At 36.8% G+C, this 20,085-nt stretch overlaps 1 protein-coding gene across 8 annotated transcripts; it reads right to left on the bottom strand.

The window, feature by feature from the left end:
• Positions 1 to 146: 146 nt before the first annotated feature.
• Positions 147 to 19,941, bottom strand: LOC107594924 (TNFAIP3-interacting protein 1-like). 8 transcript variants are annotated; one of them, XM_016285143.1, is made up of 19 exons: positions 19,051 to 19,941; positions 17,782 to 17,871; positions 15,039 to 15,221; positions 14,522 to 14,671; positions 14,330 to 14,418; positions 12,574 to 12,636; positions 11,799 to 11,993; positions 11,591 to 11,685; positions 11,180 to 11,315; positions 10,133 to 10,225; positions 9,961 to 10,026; positions 8,894 to 9,025; positions 7,329 to 7,457; positions 6,524 to 6,649; positions 5,863 to 5,988; positions 5,649 to 5,729; positions 5,338 to 5,526; positions 2,880 to 2,964; positions 147 to 316 (listed from the first exon to the last, which is right to left on the bottom strand). In XM_016285143.1, the coding sequence occupies exons 3-19, from the start codon at positions 15,181 to 15,183 to the stop codon at positions 255 to 257; spliced, it is 1,962 nt and encodes a 653-aa protein (XP_016140629.1). In that variant the 5' UTR covers positions 15,184 to 15,221; positions 17,782 to 17,871; positions 19,051 to 19,941; the 3' UTR covers positions 147 to 254. The 8 variants fall into 8 exon arrangements, with proteins under 8 accessions (XP_016140629.1, XP_016140630.1, XP_016140633.1 ...); XM_016285144.1 differs by having other exon boundaries at positions 19,055 to 19,941; XM_016285147.1 differs by lacking the exon at positions 17,782 to 17,871.
• Positions 19,942 to 20,085: the final 144 nt, after the last annotated feature.

Here is a 20,085-nt window from a genome sequence, read left to right as displayed (position 1 = left end):
AATGTATATATTCTTAATTTGCCAGAACAGTGTTTCACAAACAGGATTATAAAACTTAAGTATATAAACAACATTTTCATCAGTGGTAGATATATATATATATGTGTGTGTGTGTGTGTGTGTGTGTGTGTGTGTGTGTGTGTGTGTGTACAAAAAACAAACAAAACAAAAAACAATAGTTCACACCATGCCAACTGAAAATAAACTGCATCATGCTACTAGCCGGGAGCCATTCCAGGAGAGAGAATATGTGGTTAGTGCTTTCCGGGGTCTATGTTCTGACGCTCCCTTTTCCCAAATCCAGTTGCTCCCATTTCTGCCAACAACAAAGAAATTGACATTTTTTCAGAGAACATATTGAGGTGTGTTTTGAACATAAATGTAAAACAATATTGCCATTTTTTAGACTTATGTCTTCCGTTTTTTAGCCTTTATAGCATAGCAGAGAGAAGAGTGGATTTTTAAGAATGTAACACTTTTCTTCAACAAGGTTGCATTAAATTGATCAAAAGTGAGAGTGAAGACTTTTTACATTGTCACAAGCAATTTTTATTTCACATTAATGCTGTTCTTTTCATCTTTCAAAAGAGCACCAAAACATCACATTACAATGATTTCTGAAAGACCACACGACACTGAAGCCTGGAGTAATGGATGCAGAAAATTTATCTTTGCCATCACAGGAATAAATTACATTTTAAAATGTATAGTGTACAGAAATGTAAATGTTTAAGTGAAATAAATTAACATTTACTATTATTGAACTATTATGTCTGATACCAAAACAACACCAAACTCATTTTTGACCCAGGTCATGATATTGCTATTCATCATAATGCGGAGCAAACAAAGAATATTCAGCAGGAAATAATGAAGGACATGATTAGAGTTTATGCATCTGGATTTGACAAAAGTGTAAAAGTTGAGTTATGATACCACTAACAAAATAGTGGTAGTGTGTTTATAAAACACTATGGAAAGCAGCCTTCTCACTTTAGCAGAGATGATGTTTCAGAGGTGGAAAATGACTATATGCTTTGATGAAAGATTACGTCAACAAACATTTTCATCTTTAGAATAATTTACATTGATAAATTATGCACAATGGAAAGCAAATTGCGTCAATTTTTATGTCTGTAGTGTAGATGATACAGATAACCGGACAGACCCAAAAGGAAACTAAACTTCATAGGCCTTGTACAATCATTGCCATTTCATTTTGTCTGTCATGGTTCTCATTGTCGTCATCATTTGAACTGCCTCCAGTGGAAGCTGACTGATTCAGACAGAATGCTTGAAATATCACTGGGTCAGACTGACATTGCGTGGCAAAACAAAATGAATTCTGGTGACGCAGGAAGGATGCAGGAGACCAGAAAGGACATGCAGGTTGAATCTAATAAATACCTGCAGTTTCTGGAGGGGGTCTCGCTGTGTCTGCTTGTCCTCTGGAACCACGTGGTTGTGGGAAGGATGACTGCCAGGGAAAACCCTGAACAAACACACACAAAAGAAGAAATCATTATACGTAGAGAACAATAGTTTCAATCTCTGTCCACTTCTGCACACTGTACCTCTTGTAAAACTCTGTTTGTACAAATCATAATAGCCACAAATGTCTTTTTCACACCACATGTGGCTAACCACTTGAAAGTGCTGGAATTACACTCTTGTGTCTGTTCCAGGATGTAAAGGAAGCAAAAAAAAAATTTCTCTCACTATCAAACTAACCTCCTCTGAAATAAAACCAAAAAACAACAACTGTGTTACAGTAAGTGTATAACTAGAACCTGAACCTTAACTAGAGGTGAACCTAGTACTTCAGTATCAGTAAGTTGATTTAAACAAATACCAAAATGCACTTCTTAACATTGCACTTAAAATACTTCAAAATAATAATAAAATGAAATAAAAAATAAATGTATTAATTGAGCAGTGTACAGCCTGGTTTCTGCTAAACCTTGTGCGACCTCATGATCAAAAGTGAGAGTGAAGACTTTTTACATTGTCACAAGCAATTTTTATTTCACATTAATGCTGTTCTTTTCATCTTTCAAAAGAGCACCAAAACATCACATTACAATGATTTCTGAAAGACCACACGACACTGAAGCCTGGAGTAATGGATGCAGAAAATTTATCTTTGCCATCACAGGAATAAATTACATTTTAAAATGTATAGTGTACAGAAATGTAAATGTTTAAGTGAAATAAATTAACATTTACTATTATTGAACTATTATGTCTGATACCAAAACAACACCAAACTCATTTTTGACCCAGGTCATGATATTGCTATTCATCATAATGCGGAGCAAACAAAGAATATTCAGCAGGAAATAATGAAGGACATGATTAGAGTTTATGCATCTGGATTTGACAAAAGTGTAAAAGTTGAGTTATGATACCACTAACAAAATAGTGGTAGTGTGTTTATAAAACACTATGGAAAGCAGCCTTCTCACTTTAGCAGAGATGATGTTTCAGAGGTGGAAAATGACTATATGCTTTGATGAAAGATTACGTCAACAAACATTTTCATCTTTAGAATAATTTACATTGATAAATTATGCACAATGGAAAGCAAATTGCGTCAATTTTTATGTCTGTAGTGTAGATGATACAGATAACCGGACAGACCCAAAAGGAAACTAAACTTCATAGGCCTTGTACAATCATTGCCATTTCATTTTGTCTGTCATGGTTCTCATTGTCGTCATCATTTGAACTGCCTCCAGTGGAAGCTGACTGATTCAGACAGAATGCTTGAAATATCACTGGGTCAGACTGACATTGCGTGGCAAAACAAAATGAATTCTGGTGACGCAGGAAGGATGCAGGAGACCAGAAAGGACATGCAGGTTGAATCTAATAAATACCTGCAGTTTCTGGAGGGGGTCTCGCTGTGTCTGCTTGTCCTCTGGAACCACGTGGTTGTGGGAAGGATGACTGCCAGGGAAAACCCTGAACAAACACACACAAAAGAAGAAATCATTATACGTAGAGAACAATAGTTTCAATCTCTGTCCACTTCTGCACACTGTACCTCTTGTAAAACCCTGTTTGTACAAATCATAATAGCCACAAATGTCTTTTTCACACCACATGTGGCTAACCACTTGAAAGTGCTGGAATTACACTCTTGTGTCTGTTCCAGGATGTAAAGGAAGCAAAAAAAAAATTTCTCTCACTATCAAACTAACCTCCTCTGAAATAAAACCAAAAAACAACAACTGTGTTACAGTAAGTGTATAACTAGAACCTGAACCTTAACTAGAGGTGAACCTAGTACTTCAGTATCAGTAAGTTGATTTAAACAAATACCAAAATGCACTTCTTAACATTGCACTTAAAATACTTCAAAATAATAATAAAATGAAATAAAAAATAAATGTATTAATTGAGCAGTGTACAGCCTGGCTTCTGCTAAACCCTCATGAACATTTTTGTCCTTTTTTGTTTTGTTTTTTGATCATTTTGCCTGTGCTAATGCCAACTGCATACATTTTGGCACAGGTGTGTATTTTTATTGGAATTTTTATAATTTACCCTCATTTCCTTTAATAAATCTATTTTACACTTGGTACAAAAAATAGTTCCTCTCAGGACCTTAAGGACAAAAATGTCCTCATTGAAACCCATTAAAACTGCTATTTTTAATCCCAGGGCCATTTAACTATAAAATGATGCAGTCTTTGTTAATAGGCTTTCATTATGTTGGCAAGGCTTCAAAATTAAAAATTGTAAAAAAAAAAATAATAATTACCAGATGGTGCCATTTTCTCAGGTTTGGCCTTTTAAGCAAATACTCACATTTTTCCTGTTTTCTGCTTTTGCTGTATTATAGAGCCAGTTGGATAAATTATGCAGCTATAATTATGTGGGTGTGTTGGTATGGATGTCAGAGTGTGGTTTGTATGTGTGTCCTTAAAAAAAACCATGTGTGTTTGTGTGTGTGTGCACCTGTAATGTTTGAGAGAAATTATACTGTACTGCAAATCACAAATCCCACCGCTGTGTATGCCAGAGGAGCTTTGCTGGAATCTAATGGGAAAAGTTTGGTACTGCACCCAAACAAAATCTTACTAAAAGCTAATTTTTTGAGATATCAACCTCAAATTTGGAACACAACTTGTTTAGATTTATGGCTTTGATTTTCTAGCAATTTTTTGTGTTCAGCGTGTTTTATAAAATATATATTTTATATAAAAAATAGCTAAAAAATAAATATCATAAACTTAAACCTCTATAACCTTTTTTGGTTTAAATTTTTTACAACTTTTTTAACTTCAACAATAATCTGTCAAGAGTCTTCTTTAAAATTAGACCAAACTTAAGTCGGTACTGCCAAGCTTCACATTTTTATGACAGTTTTTGGACATTATTGTCCTCTATGAACCTATGCATAACTTTTTTTTTTAAAGAGGTTTTATTATGCTCTTTTACAAAATCTTGATTTAGTTTTGCTTTGCTAGAACAGGCTCTCATACTAGCTTGTTCGAAAAACACATTATTTTTCACATATTTTACATTATTACAACACCTTTCTCCCCAGTCTGGCATGAACGGCTCAAATAGTTCCTGTATCAAATGAAGACCCGCCTTCTGAAATACGAAATGTGTTGTGATTGGTTAGCTGGGCCAGTGTGTGTTGTGATTGGCAGCACTCGGTGCCTGGTCGGGAAATGTCATGCCCCTTACCATAGCCGCCTGCGAGCTTCAGTGTAAATATTGCGTCAAAATCAAATCAATTTGAGCGCGATTTAAACCCGGATGATTGTAACCACTCTAAGTTCGTCTGCCCTGGGAAAGCTAGCTTGTCTCCGACATAGTGATAACACTCGTTGCCTTCTCTAGTGCAGCTCAACCAGGTCTCGTCCCATTCGTCGATATTTGTGATATCACAAATCCCGGAAAATATGCGTTGTAGTCCAAACGAGTCGTTCGCTGTAGTTTTTGAAAAGTGATTTCTGTTAAATAAAATATCTCCTTTTGAAGTGGACTTTGAACTTTGTAATTTTGCAGATCTTTTTTATGCTCAAACAGCAACATTACAGACTAACTAAAGTTGAAAAAGTGAAAAGGCATAATAGGACCCCTTTAATTGGCGCACAAGGGTTAAGTTATTAACAAGTAAAAAACTTTAATTTATTTATTCTTTAGTACTAAGTGTTTACTTGAATAATTGAAAAACTTAAAGCAATGTTTATTTGAGAAACAATTCAAGGCTGTTTTAATGTAATTTTTTAATATTTTACATTAATATTAAAATGAGGGTGGTTTTGTGGTGTTGTCAAGAACCCTGAAATGTTACTGCTGTTGCTATCGCATACTTACGGGGTTGACAGGCTGGAAATCCCTGCCGGGTGCTGTACTGATGTTAGGCATCCTGGGCGGGAAGTGTATGGGCCACCCCTCTAGACCTTGATGGCCCACCTGTACAAACGGGCCACAGTATGGAGGGCTCATCGGTCCATTGGCCGAGCCAGAAGTGGGATCAGACGTCCTTCTTTCCTGTTGCCCCTCCAAAACATTGAAAAACAAAATCTAAATAAGATCCAGTTGTCTTTCCATTTAGGGATTCTAGCACATTTGTTGATTGTGATTAGAGCTTCTACCACAAGGTGGTGCCAATGTAGCACATTTACCTGCTTATGTTGCATCTGCAGTCTCTCTAGTTTACACCTCTCTGCACGCTCTCTCTGACACTCATTCTGTGCTTGATGAAGCTGAGAAACAGAGATACTGATTTCAGGACTAGCATAAGATTCTTTCATGTCTCCTTATTAACCAACTGGGCATTTCTCTGGAGTCAATTCATTGGTTCGAGCTGACAGTCTAAGGGTCCGTGTAATTACTGACCTGATTCGTCAGATTGCTCAATTGACCCTGCAGCCTTTCCACCTGCCGCCTCAAGTCTTCTTTCTCTTCGTTCATCCTCTCTCTGTCACTCCTCTCCTTCCGGAAATCCTCTTCAAAGATTTTCACCTGAAAACATTGCATGTGATGAGGATGCAAATCTACAAGATCTCTGCAGCCATCGGTGCATTTCAGCAGGCTGTAAGGCTGAAGGAAGCTATCAAACCTCAAACAAACTGTATGACTCATGGAACCTTAACACACTAATTTCTTACAAAGCGTGTTTGATAAATGAGGTAAAATGTCTGCAGAATCAATTCATGTAGAGTTTCATTGACTGAAACCTCAACTCCTAGAGAACCTCTGACAAAATCTGACGCAATGATAAAAAAAATGCATTCCGAGGAGTTCTTTTACTATTTTAGCTCATCTGACCACAGCAGGGCATTGTGCCATGTCAGAGTATACTATGACCCTACAGAAATTGGGCACATGAGTTGAGACACACAAATGTATGAATGTTACTGCATTCAATGATAAAGTATAACATTTCGACTGGTACCAAAGTGATCTGGTCCCCACTAGTTCCAATGACATTTGACAAGAAGAATGCTGCTTTTAACATTTGTCAACAAGATGCATCAGAGTCTTCAAGTGTTTGTACCTGCTCCTTCAATACAGCTATCTGTGTGTGCAGTTCCTGCTGTCTCAGGTTGGCCACACCTTCTCCCAGGTTCATGCCTGGCTGGGTGGAAGAAGGAGAGTGGAGGTTCAAAGCTTCCTCTAATGCCTGTAAAAGAAACAACACAATCAGAACTGATTTTTGCTTTTTAAACAATATTTAGCAAAAACATTAAGCAGCACAACATTAATAAGAAATGTTTCTAAAGCACCAAATCTGAACATCAGAATGATTTCTGAAGGATCATGTGACATTAAAGACTGGAGTTTTGACTGTTGAGAATTCAGCTTTGCCATTCAGTTTTTCTTTTTTAATAAATCTGCATAAATGTCAACAATTCTGTGTTTTTCTGTCAATATGGGGTGCTGTGTGTACATTAATGAGGAAAAAAAATTAACTTAAATGATTTTAGCAAATGGCTGCAATATAACAAAGAGTGAAAAATTTAAGGGGGTCTGAATACTTTCCGTACCCACTGTATATAAATAGAAAACAGTTATTTTAATGTGAAATATTATTTCACAATATTAATGTTTTTCTTCTATGTTTAAACAAAACAAATACAGCCTTGGTGAGCATAAGAGACTATTAAAAAAATAATTAATCTTATTGACCCCAATGATTTGAACAGTAATGCACTTAATAAATAACAAAATGCATTTCTTTTACAAATGCCATAAGGCTTTAGATTAGTGCCTGTCTAACTAAAGGACAATGGACAATGAAAGTTTTCATTGAGATAGCTAGGAAGTGTATGTGCATTAGTAAGTTTGTGTGCTTCACTGACCCTATTAAGCCTTTGGATCTCTTTCTCCTGGTATTCTCTTTGTTTAGTAAGTGGCAGCATCTGGTCCTGCAGGTAACGCACCTTTTGTTTCAACTCACATGTTTCTGAGGTGAGGCACTCCTTCTCACCCTATGACAACATAAGAAATACACTGGTTAACCACTGGAGCAAAACACAGTCACTTGATCATGCATCTAGACTTTATACAGTTAGTGTTAGGGACATTTATTGTCTGACACTGTCTTACTATAAATGTCACTTTTCCAGTATGGCTGCAACCAGCAATTAATTAAATACCTAAATCAATCTGTCTTTGTTTCATCAGGTAAAAAAGTGCAAGTTAATTTCCTGTATTGTAATTACGAAAAAGTCTATCAGCACACACTATAGTCAAAACTGCTGGGTGCTCAGAGATGTCTTTGAGGTTCACCTGCAACTTGCTTTCTGTAAGGACGTTTTACAAAATGGAAATTATCACATGACTTTGAATACACAACATCTTCAAATAAGAATATGCATAGTATGTGCTGGGGAAAAACAACTCATAATCACAAGCAAGCACCTGTCAAAGCACCTGACACATGCCAGTCTGCCCACATGAAACTCTTGTGACCTTTAAAGCATGTAATATAAAAACCTGTGGTCAACATTTTTTAAATTTCGATATGATACAAATGCATTTTTAATGACTACAAGTACAACATACTAGCATCAGACACAACATTTTGATGTGCGGTAGGTACTGCCTCAAGGCCTCTCCTATGGAACATCTGTGGTCTGCTGTGGGGGTGAGTAATGCTGACAAAACCTTAGTAATGCTGTCCATAACTCATAAAAAAAACTAAAAACCATGAGAGCATTGAGATGTAAAGATATGTAGGCCGTGGATGTGAAAATGAAACCAGTCGTCACATGACACAGTCTATGACACTTCATAAATTTCTTTACGATTTAATGCCATATAAGCAGCAATGGCTATATTCGTGGCAAAATCAACAGAATTATAATTACAATATCTGACACTCAATACATTTATAAGGCAGTTTATCTCTGGCATGCTTGAATGTCCCCTCCGGGACTGAAGGGAAACTATTGCTGTATTCTAAGAATGTCATATGGTCAGCTAGAGGGAATGACTGGTGCTTCCCAAGAGAAAACTGAAAGCACTGAATGACTACTTGAAGCCTTCATTGAGTTCCACAGGGGTGCTTATACCAGTAAAATGTTCCATAAAGAGTAAGAAAATTTAAATTATTAAACAAAAATCAAATAAAGAAAGACTTAATGCCCTTTTTTTTAATTACAGCATAAAGAAATAAAAACTTACACAGCAAGAGACTGTCTGACAAAAATGTAAAGCTTTTTTGTTCCATTTAGGGGAAAGTTTATCTGGTTTAAACTACAATAACAGACTATATATACATATGTGTGTGTGTGTGTGTGTATGCATGTATGTAACGAATAGAGAAAAATTAGTGAACTTTTTAAAATCAGAATTTCTCTCCACCTAAAAGTAATAAAGATTGACTGTGGATGTGCTGTCTGCGGCTGAGACCAGGGTGTACCTGCACATTGTCGATCTTAGACTTGGCGAGGAGGAGTTTTTTGTCATAATCTCTTTGTCTCTGTTCACGTTCTGCTTCGAGCTCAAGCACAGCCTTTTGGGAGTCAGCGAGCCGCTGCCTTAGGTCTGTGATCTATAAAGGAGGGAAAAAGTCAAATTGATGAAGGCTCATCTGATAGTGTGTTTTTGTAAATTGGTCTCAGATACATCTGTTAACAGGCCATACTAACACAAAATCAAGGACCATCAGTTACCGAGCTGCCCTGAATGGGCAAAATGTTGTATATTGCAGTTTGCTTTAATCTGCATGCCAGAGTGTGCCTTTATCAGAAGTTTGATAAGGGGCTGTAATCTGTTTTATAGTCGTGTGATGCATTTTACGGTGGAAAAAAAGAATGATAAAAATAATAAACCACAAAAAATGAAAAAGCAATAAGAATAACAAAATGGAGTTGTTTTTGTTCCACTGCTCTGAGTTTAACATGAACCCCCCATGACGACAGAGGATGCTTGTAGAGAAACAGCCCCGGTATGCAATTTTTATTCTTTTTTTTTTCTCTCTCCTCTCAGACCAAGCAGATGCGGAGATGCAACACGCGTCACCATCTCTGGGCCGTGAGATCACGCGGCTTTGCAACCTTGGCCAGCCCCTACGGCGAGCCACAACAGGAAGACAGTGGGTACGGGCGAGGTGAGGGAAATTCTGCCAGAGGTGTGACAGGAGGGGCCTGTGGTCTGGTGTGCAACACTGTGACACACACACAGAATTGCTTTCCATTCCTTTGCCCCAACAGCATTTCCACCTCCACCCAAATGCAGTAACAGGGCCTGTCAGCAGCCTTCACGTTACACAGGAATTTCATGTGATGACTCATATGCTTCGATCTCCCACCATTCACACTGGTCGGACTCATTAAGCAATTGTTGTTGTTTCTTAGTAAAGTGATTCATGTTTCTTAATGTGTTTCTTTTTTTTTTTACTATCAATAAGGTGAGCCACAAAGGTTAGTTACAAGGCCAACTGGAACATATTTATAAAGCACTTCTAGTGTATACGTTGTCATGTACCTTCTGCTCAAACTGTGTCTTCATTGAATTCCACTGAATGTCCCACTGTTTGTTCACCTCCAGTACCTGAGAAAGGTCAAAGGCAAGAGTTGACACATCAGAGTCAAACGGGAAACTATGTCAGCAGTAAAGCAACCATAAAGAATGCAGGGGACCTCCAAAAAGTTCTTACATCTTTCCTCTGTTTCTCCAGAAGCTTGATCTTTTTCTCATACACCTCCGGATCACAAGTCTTAGATGGTGTTTTTTCCACAGCTTTACCAGACTGTAAATAAAAAAAAAGAATAAGAATAATTTTTAAAACTATTTAAATTATGCATCTGCATAATTTAACAGTACTTCAATACCAAGTAATTTGTAAACAATAATAAAACAAAGATTTAGGCTTACAAAAAACTCTGATAAATAAATTAAAATGACAAAAATGACGACAAGAGAAAATCAGAAATATTACTTACTGAAAGATTAAATATTTGCCATTCTTCTAAATGAATGTGTTATTTTCTTTATATATTTAATGAAGTGGAATTTGTTTGTAAAACTAAAAAAAACATTAAACCAAGAGACACAATAATATAATCCTTTGCTCTGTCAAATAAAAAAAGTGACCAATAAATAATTACCAAATCTGCATCCATCCTATATCTTTTCAGCAGAACTGAAACTCAGTATGAACGGTCTTCCCATTTAAATGCCATAAAATATCCCTGCTAGACTTTAAACTGAAAACTGATAACATACCGTAATCAAAGCATTAGTTCATGACTGACCAAAAAAAACAGAATTTTCCCATCATACTACAGTACAGCAGTCTTTAGGTTGAGTCAGAACGTAACACAATGCCCATATTTATTGTTCTTCAATATTTAGTCATACCGTGAAAAAAAAGCCCACGAATGAGGAACTTAAACAGAAAGACCATTGAGGAAGAGCAGTATTCAGAGCCAAGGTGGTATTCCCAAAACTAATCTAAGTGGCAAAAGTGACTCAATAAGAAGCCTCTCAATTTAGAAACCGGGGAGCAATTTGCACAATTTTCTTTTTTTCTAAGAAATCCCACTGAAAGAGCTAACAAAACAAAAAAGCAACTAGACCGCAACATCACTGGTCTGAAGGGGAAATTGAGGGGAAAAAAACCCAACACAAATTTAGAACAGCACCAGGAATTCTATGGTGATGTCACCTGAGATAAAGAGGTTCATGGAAAAAAAGTGCACACCTGCTGAGTCATGGTCATTTCCACCTTAGTTTTGGTTGTCTCTTCTTTCACTGGCTCCTCCTTTGGGCTTGGTTGCTCAATAGGTGCTGCCTGGGCTCCTCCGCTGACTTGCTCCTTCAGTTTCAAATTCTCCTGCCTGTCCAGAGCACACAGAACCCAAATCAAAACTGGAAAATGAAGAAAAAAAACTGCAGGATTCTCTATTTGAAACAGTCCGAGAACAAGCCTCGGATGGAAAGACCCCTCAGTTTCAGCACAGCAGGAAATACTGTGGCCCCTTATGATATTTTCACAGTTTACTCACACTGATTCCTCTCACAGATTCACAGCAGGCTTTTTTGCTTTTAGTTGTTCCATGAGTAAATGAAAGGATGAGTTTATTATAATGAATATAAATGTGAATTAAATGACCTCAGCTGTTCCAGATCACGGTTACGGTACTGGAGGTCCTCCTCCATTTTTTTCCTAAGCTCGTTGTTTTCCTGTCTTAGCTGTTCACAGAGTGTCTAGAGATAAGAGCGAATTAAATTCTCAGCAAATCAAACCTCGATTAATTCACATAACACAACTCACAGCCAATACAGAGGCCTAAAAGGTGTCACAAGCTCAGCCATCTCACCTGTAGGAGAGATGTTCTCTGTTCGTTCTTCTGGACCTTGGATGATAAGTGGTGGAATTCCACAGCCATGCGGCCCAGGTGAGCCAGCAGCTGGTTGGGATTTGACTCTTCAGCAAATACACTAAAAGAACTCTCCAGACGCTGGAGTTGACTCGCCAGCTCCATGTTCTCCTGTGGCAGGTGCATCCCTCCAGCCTGCATTATAAAGCAGAATTTACCCAAATATTCTTCCCAAAAACACCCTAACATATAATACCAATCACTAGGGATCAAGTGGCACCTTTACTGTCAATATCTAGACTTCATCTTCCCCGATACACAAGAAAAGCACTGCGAAACCATAAACTGAAAGTGAAAAAAACCCTAAAATACCTCTATATAAGCATTTCCAGTTTTGCAAATTTGTGAACAGAAGTTTTTGTAAACCTAACCAAAGAGGTATTCCATAAACTGATACACATGCATGAGTTTTTCAGTCTATCTGCATACTAACAAAATCCTGGAGTTTCCCACTGCGTCATCCAAGGAACAGCCTCATAGAGATATGTTGATTCATTATGATGAACAAATCCTTGATAAGGAAGGGCAGCAGAAAACAGCTGAGCAACTACAGTAACTGGAATGTGTCACACATGACTTACATGCGTAGCACAAAATGACAGAACACGGAATATTCTAAACGGAGCAACAATCCAGCAAAATACACACCAAGTTCACACACGTGCAGTTGAGTGACTGCAGCTGCCCAGGATTTCCTAACATCCCTAAAACTCACCGTCTGGGTTTCCGAGACCGTCTTCTCTTCCATATTCACCACCTCAAACCCAGATGAACTTTCCTGTAAACACAAGAATTAACAGCATTGCAACACTTGTTCTGACCGTCACACAGAATATCAACTCGTAAAGAATTTACCCTTCACAGATGAGGAAAATGACAAGTAAAACTAGAAGTTCCATTCACATTAGACTTTTACAACATGTTGCGAAAAAATATGTTCACGTTTAACACAGCTATGATGGGAATTGGGAATATATCATAACACGTGCATTGCGATAATCGCACACAACATTAAGTCATAATGGATATTTCACTGTTCAGGTCAAAACAAATTAACCAGCAATTCACAAAACTGGAAGTTATAATCCCAGTGCGGAATTTTCACAACATCAAAGACATAATGGTAAACCAACAAGTTATAACGTGTTATGATAGTCATTTATACAGTATGAACGGATATGTCCCTATTTTGACTTCACATGGGATTCAAATTGACAGCAAGTCGCAAAACTGAAAGTTACATTACTATGTTAGATAGCATAATTGACTTAAAGTTATGATGCTATCATATTTATAGCATGTAGGGGTGTGCGATATTGACAAAAAAATTATATCTCGATATTTTATGGGATTTTATCGATAACGATAATTAGACGATATTTTGCTGTGTGTGTTATTGTGCTGGTACCTTAAGGACTGCCGAAGACAGCTGACTCCTAACGTTTTTAATATTCTTCATATTCTGTGTGGTGGTCAGATAGAAATTAATCTTTTCCAATAAGTTTAAATAGATTTTTGCATATTATGGGCATTTTTACCTTTATAAAGCCATTTTTTCTAAAAGTGTCCATTATCTTTTGAGTCAAATTCTTACATTTAATCAGGGAATTAGAATAATAAGACATTTGGGCTGTTACCAAGCAAATTAAATCAACACAGAAGCTGCATCTGAAGTGGCATTTAGATGTATTTACACACATGTATTTTGTTTAATGCAAGACATGAATGCATTTAACCTGCAATTACAAATGCATAAATAATGTTTTGATATATTAAACATAAAACGTTGAATACTGATATTTGAAATTATTTAAAACATGAAAAAAAAAATTTTTAAAAAGAAAAGAAAAAGGAAATGTGAAATTAAAACCGCCAGCAGGTGGCAGCAAATCACTGTTAATAAGTGAGTCATTGCGATTAAACCGAATCATTTAAACGGTTGATTCATTCAAGAACGAAACACCGTCATGTTGCTCAGAGACACAAAACAGCGCTGTGGCTGTATTCGGGATGACTTTTGTTGGTGAAATAGAGTAAAAACAAGCAATATGGTGTCTAAAACGTAAGTCTCTTAATTAACTTATTGTTTATTGAATTCAATGTCACATTTCGTAATCATGGTAATTTTTGGAGAAAAACGGCACTCTTCGTGTGAAATTGAATAACTATATGAAGTGGTATAAATATGTAAATTTTCTGCCATCATGTCTTGAATTTGTGATCATTCTAAATGCATTTTAATAGACTGAATCATGCAGTGAAAGAACACTCACTAAATGCGCACACGCACTAGTCTAGGCTTCACGTAATGTATGCGTGCGCTCTGTAGGGATGTTTTGAATGGTTTTTGCAAAATACTCGATAATGTCAAATCGCACATCGTTAAAACAACAATTACGATATTATCGCAGACGATATATATCGCACACCCCTGATAGCATGTTTCCAAAAGTTTCAGTAGAAGTGCTTACAGTTGCCTCTGGTTGTAAAGTATTTCCAGTTATACAATCCCGAGATTCTTGTCTTTCTGTTGTAGGATGAGCGTGATGTTTTCCATGACCTAAAGAAAGCCACAATCACAAGAGATCTGGTTTAAGAAGAGGTATCTCTGGTGACACACCTTTCACCGACCTCACTCCATCAGAATAATGATATAACTGTACCTTGTGTGTCTGTCTGAACAGGGGCGCCCATGCACAGACTGGAGGCAAAGCTGGTCGTGGACGACTTCAGAGTTTCGTTATCCCTCACCAGCTCCTCCACCCTCTTCCGAAGCTTGGCCGCCTCTGTCTGAGACTCCTCTAACAGGTCTCCTACCAGTCACAAAAAAGGCAAACAATGGGCTACATGACATAAGCATGACAAAAAGCTAAAAGCTGAAAATCCAGAATAGCTTCATTTCTGATCCAACAATAAACCTCTAAGTCCAAATTAGCAACACAAGATACCAGTGAACTAATACATGAGTTTGATGACTCCGATGCCCAGAATGAGCAACACGCAAGGCATTTAACTATTATGAAACTTCAACTTAGACACTGACAGATGGTGAAATTGAAAATATAAAGGTGATTATTATAAAATCTTCCCAGGTGGTTTATATTAACCAAACCAGCCGGATCAATCAGGTTCTTGATTCTCAAAGGCATTAAAAATAGGTGGCCGTTTAGGATTCCTCACCTAAACTCTTCAGACCTTTCATTCTCTCCCTCAAAACGGTGTTTTCCTCTAGCAGCTGTCTGTAGCTGAGGCTGCTGGCCTCATCTTTCACCTGGCAATCGCTCCCACCGGGGTCATAGATGCGATATGGCCCTTTTCCCTCCATCTGTTACCCCCGTCACTTACCAAACATGTTTCCCTGTACTAAAACAAAGAAATCAGGAGGTCATTCATTTTTTTAGGTGTACTGTACAGACAGGTTAAACAAAACTCTCAGATTAGCACTGTAACATGAACAGACGGCACGGAAGTGCGTAAAAATTGTTGATTTGCAATTCAAAGGGAGGCATTTGAATAATGGCATCTTGGGGATTTCTCTTTGCCTATTTCAAGACCTAACGATTTGAATGCACATCTTTGATATCATAACGAAATGTGTCATAGCAGTCATTAAGATATTCTAAAACAGTTTATGATTTTCCCATCAGCGTTTAATAAATCAGTCAACCAAGACCGGCATAAATCCTCACTTCCATATAACCATGACAAGTGACATTTACACTAAGTGACAGGTCAAACCAGCAGCCAGAGAGAGGAATAATCATGTGCCACCAGACAATATCTCGTATCCAATAAGACAATTTCTCAAAAACAATGTCTCTGAAAAACACCAAAAACACAGCCACCTACCTTTAAAGCAACTGTAAACCCAACTAAATCTAAAGCTAAACCCTTTCACTTTCCTTTCCATGACAAGACCTGTTTAAACAGTTCTGGTAGTGTCAACATCACGCTGATAGATGATCTTAGACCAGAGGAAACCTTATCTAGAGGATCATGTTTATTTCTAATCTCCTCCAAGCTCTCTTAATCAACAGCTCTCAAATGACTTCACTTAACAATACGACCTCAAACAGACACGGTATGGAAACCTTAAGCTTTTATTAAGAATGAGCCGAAACCCCCTAACGTTACCCACACAAGGTCAAAGCCAACGTATTTTGTATTCTAAATAAATGACTCACTTTCAAAACAAATATATGATGCTATTAGCTTAGCATCCGGCTAACAGCAGGTGATGTGTTTACCACGCTAGCAGACAAAAGCTTTCGCGCTAGCTTTCCCTACAGCCACAAACAGCACCTAAATACGCTCAATAATGTTCTAGGAGAGGATAAAACATAGCGGTCGCACGATAACGTTTAAACATACCTGTATTTTACCCCTAGTTCTTTGTTTTTAATGAAAAGAGGAGCTCTTTCTGTACCTTGACGGAGACGCGTCTTTGATCGGCCGGAGGTTTGCGGAAGTGGTTCGCGGCGCGAGCTGGGAAATTCCGCAGATGTAAACAGAGCCGCGTTCACTAGTGATGGGAAGTCCGACTCATTTCCGCGAATCGGTTCATTCAAACGGTTCGTTCGATTCTTTCACGTCAGAACGTAATTGCGCCATCAAGTGGTCCCTTAATACACTATCGGAAACGTTCAAATAAAGAGTTATTTTGTATTATTCTGTTCTCTTGGGCTTCGTACCAGTTTCAAGAGAGGTTTCCCAGAAAGCAGACAGCAACAGTATTGTTATCTGCTGAGTTCAGGGTGTGAGTAGAAGCATTGATGGGTCTTTTTCCGTGCAACAGCCTTCCTATGTCAAAAACGAGCCTTCAAACCATCAATCAGTTATTTTGTCATGTATTACACGTTTTTCTAGTTTTAATAATAATAATAATAATAATAATAAGGTTGTTTATTGTATTTCCTGTTTCCAGTTCAACTTGTTGCAGCCCGTGTTTACTTGTAAAAACATCCTGCCATTTAGAACACAAATATAATTTGCTTTAACAATACTAAAAGCCAAAGGTTTTGTATGCTATATTAAAATGCAGCTTATTAACCAATTTTATTAATATCTGTCATATTCAGGCCACAAATATATTCCCAATCCTTTAATATCTCTCAAATTAGTCAAATCCGGACAGTCCAACTCACTCATCGGTTCGTTACGAATGCTCGTTCGGTACACAGATCATTACGAATCGATTCAGTACAATTCGTGAAAGAATTGTTCTGGACCATTATTGTGAACCGGTTCAACCGATTCATGATAAAGATCCGACTCAAATGAACAATTCGTTCAGGAATCAGTCATCGTTCGTTCGCTCGCACACGTTCGCAAATTAGTCAAATATCTTGGCTTAGTGGCTGCACTATTTTAGTGACTGAGCTCATATAGGCTATAGAAAAAAGGACTCATCTTCACATTTTATGGTTAACTTTAAATGATTCGCCTGCTTTTCATTTGACGTTAGCCTACTGTTTCATTGCACTAGTTCTTGTATCTAATGTCATGTTTATGAAACGTTCGTGATCAACTTAAAGCCTACCAAAAAAATGGAAATATGTTTTTAGTGGTTCGTAATAGGATAGAATACAAATACCCATGTGACTGCAGTTTACATGTGTGGGTAGAATATAGTCAATATTAGATCAAATATTTCAGATTTATATTTAATAATAAAAAAAAGTTGCAAGGCATCCTTTAGGTAGGTTACTCTTTAATTTATAGATTTACAGTAGGCCCACTTATTACAGTGTTAATCCACCTGGTGCCAAATAAAGTTAGACACACAAAATCCACTTTATCATAAAAATGTATTTTCCTTGAATAGGCATCTAGTTGTATCTGCATTCTTTTTGACCCACATATGCAGTATAGCTGTGCATTCATTAAGCAACCTAATGGTGATTCAGAGGTCTGTCATACTTACTCATTCCGGTGTGAGTTATCTTGAAAACTTTAATCAGTACTGCAGGAAACTAAATTGGTTGTCTCAGCTGTTCTAAACCCCATTAGCTTTCTGAAAATAAAAAACAAAAATTTAAATAAAAAGTACTATACTCGGTTCTATAGCCTTCTTAATTCATTCTATAATATTTCTTCCATCTGAGTATGCAAATTAAAAGGCTGTTCTTACATGAAGAAATTAAGAAATTCACAACAAATAATGAGACTTTGGATTGGGTAACAGAAGAGTTGTCGTTATTGGCCAATTCTGGAAGCTAAACCATTATATGAAAATGACATTTTCAGCATGCTTAGCATAATCAATACACCAAGGTAGGTATGTCTGTGTTTATACCGCAGTATGATGTACAGTACGTATTTAAATATGAGAAATATGAGAGTATTAGAAAATACTTAGAAAGTATACAGTCATTGCAATTTGAAACATGCTTGGCATATTAGGATTTTTTGTCCAAATATTCCTCGGTTTACACAATAGCCTACTGACAGGATAAAGCTGTCAGGAGTTATGAATTCATGAGAATTTTTTTCCATTATGAAGAGATGGTAGGTCTAATTAATTAAAGGAAATCTTTGGATTTGTAATTTTCAGCATGTTTCCAATGATACCATTATTGAAAACAGAAACTGAAGCTCATCATGAAAGTAAACACATGGATGGATGAATGTATTTTATGACCCTTGAGGTTAACTTCAGGAAAATTTATCGTAAGAATTCTAACAGTATTCTGGGTAAAAAAAAAAAAAGTAATAAAAAAACTACTATTACTTACCTTTATTCATTTAACCATATCTAACCTGTTTTACATTGAAGTTCATTACATTTGATTTATGTGTGAATTAGAAATGATATATATATATATATATATATATATATATATATATATATATATATAATTAATTGAAATGCACTCAAGGATAGTTTGAAAAAGGAATCAATTAAAAAACAAGATTGTTTAGAAAGTTACAATACTCCAGTTTGAATGCACAACACATGCTTTTAGTAAACAATACATAAATAGGTGACTTTTAATAAAATTTCCTTTGAAATGTACTACAATCAACATCATCATCAAAAATAAATTCCCCTTTGTCACAGCTTTTATGGAAATCCAAATTTACTGATTTACTGATATAATTTCCCATTTTTATCCAAGCTTTAAAAAAGATACAGCAATTTTCTTTCTATTAGTAATACTAGAAAATAAAAAAACATGGTAAAAGTACTCACCTACACATTATACTTGTGTCCGAGAGGCGTTTTTTAAGGAAACTAGTGGCAATGGGGGAAGCGTTTGCTGTGTTTTTAAACAGAAGGGGGAATTCCCACATAGTGAAAGGCCCTGATATTTTTTTTAGCTCAAAAGTGGGACCTGGTATGCATCCAGGAACTTGAGACTGTTTAGCTAAGTGTTACCAGACAACAGATATATTTAATAGTAACATAGCATATTTTGACTGTTTACAATGCCATAAGTATGTTCTAAATAGGAGCGAAGGATTACTGCATCAAATTATTTATAGCAACTTCATAAATCAGCAGTTTAATGCCTGATATTGAGTTAGAGGACTATAATACGCCATCAGTCTACATGCATTTGCCTCGAAATTGTTCCATAAATAAAGCTAAACGAAGAAGAAAGTTCATAAAACAGGTATAATTGCATTTTGGTTGTCTTTCAAAAGTTTTTAAACCATAAAAAGTCATCCCGGTTACATGCACAAAAAGTGCACTGATAAAAAAACTAAACAATTTTAAATGCAAAAATGCATGCAGCTTTTGCAAAATCAACAGAAAGCACACTTAGAAATGCACTCATGTTGTTTAAGTTGTGTCTGCATAGTAACCTTTTGTTACCTCTGACATTAAGCAGCTCACAACGCCCTGGATAGTTCAGTTTTGTCTTGCTTTTGCATGTGCAACTGTTCACACACAGTCGAAAATATCATTATGATCATGTATTTGATGTTTTGTTCTGAATTTAACAATGTTATTGCTATTGCAGACATCATCGATGGTGACTGGGATGTTGGTCTACTTGCAGGGGATTTCCTAGCCCCACAAGTTTTTTTTCTTCTTTCCTCTTTTAACTAAAGATGGCCTGACAACAGCTGCACTCACACAAAGACACGTCTGCACACACACACAAACAGATGCGTGTATGCACACATACACATAGCTGCAGACAAGAGTATAATGAATTGATGGTTTGAAGGCTCATTTTTGACATAGGAAGGCTGTTGCACGGAAAAAGACCCATCAATG

This window comes from Sinocyclocheilus grahami, unplaced genomic scaffold (genome assembly GCF_001515645.1).
Source record: "Sinocyclocheilus grahami isolate Dianchi unplaced genomic scaffold, SAMN03320097.WGS_v1.1 scaffold193.1, whole genome shotgun sequence".
NCBI lineage: Eukaryota > Metazoa > Chordata > Actinopteri > Cypriniformes > Cyprinidae > Sinocyclocheilus > Sinocyclocheilus grahami.
Note: the sequence above shows the minus strand (reverse complement) of the source record. Positions and strands in the feature narration are given on the sequence as shown.

Coding starts and splice junctions, on each gene's coding strand:
- LOC107594924 (XM_016285143.1), bottom strand. CDS start 15,183: ATGGAGGGAAAAGGGCCATATCGCATCTATGACCCCGGTGGGAGCGAT. Junction 12,637..14,329: donor CTTTACAACCAGAGGCAACT/GTAAGCACTTCT, acceptor TTGTGTTTACAG/GAAAGTTCATCTGGGTTTGA. Junction 10,027..10,132: donor TGGAGAAACAGAGGAAAGAT/GTAAGAACTTTT, acceptor GACCTTTCTCAG/GTACTGGAGGTGAACAAACA.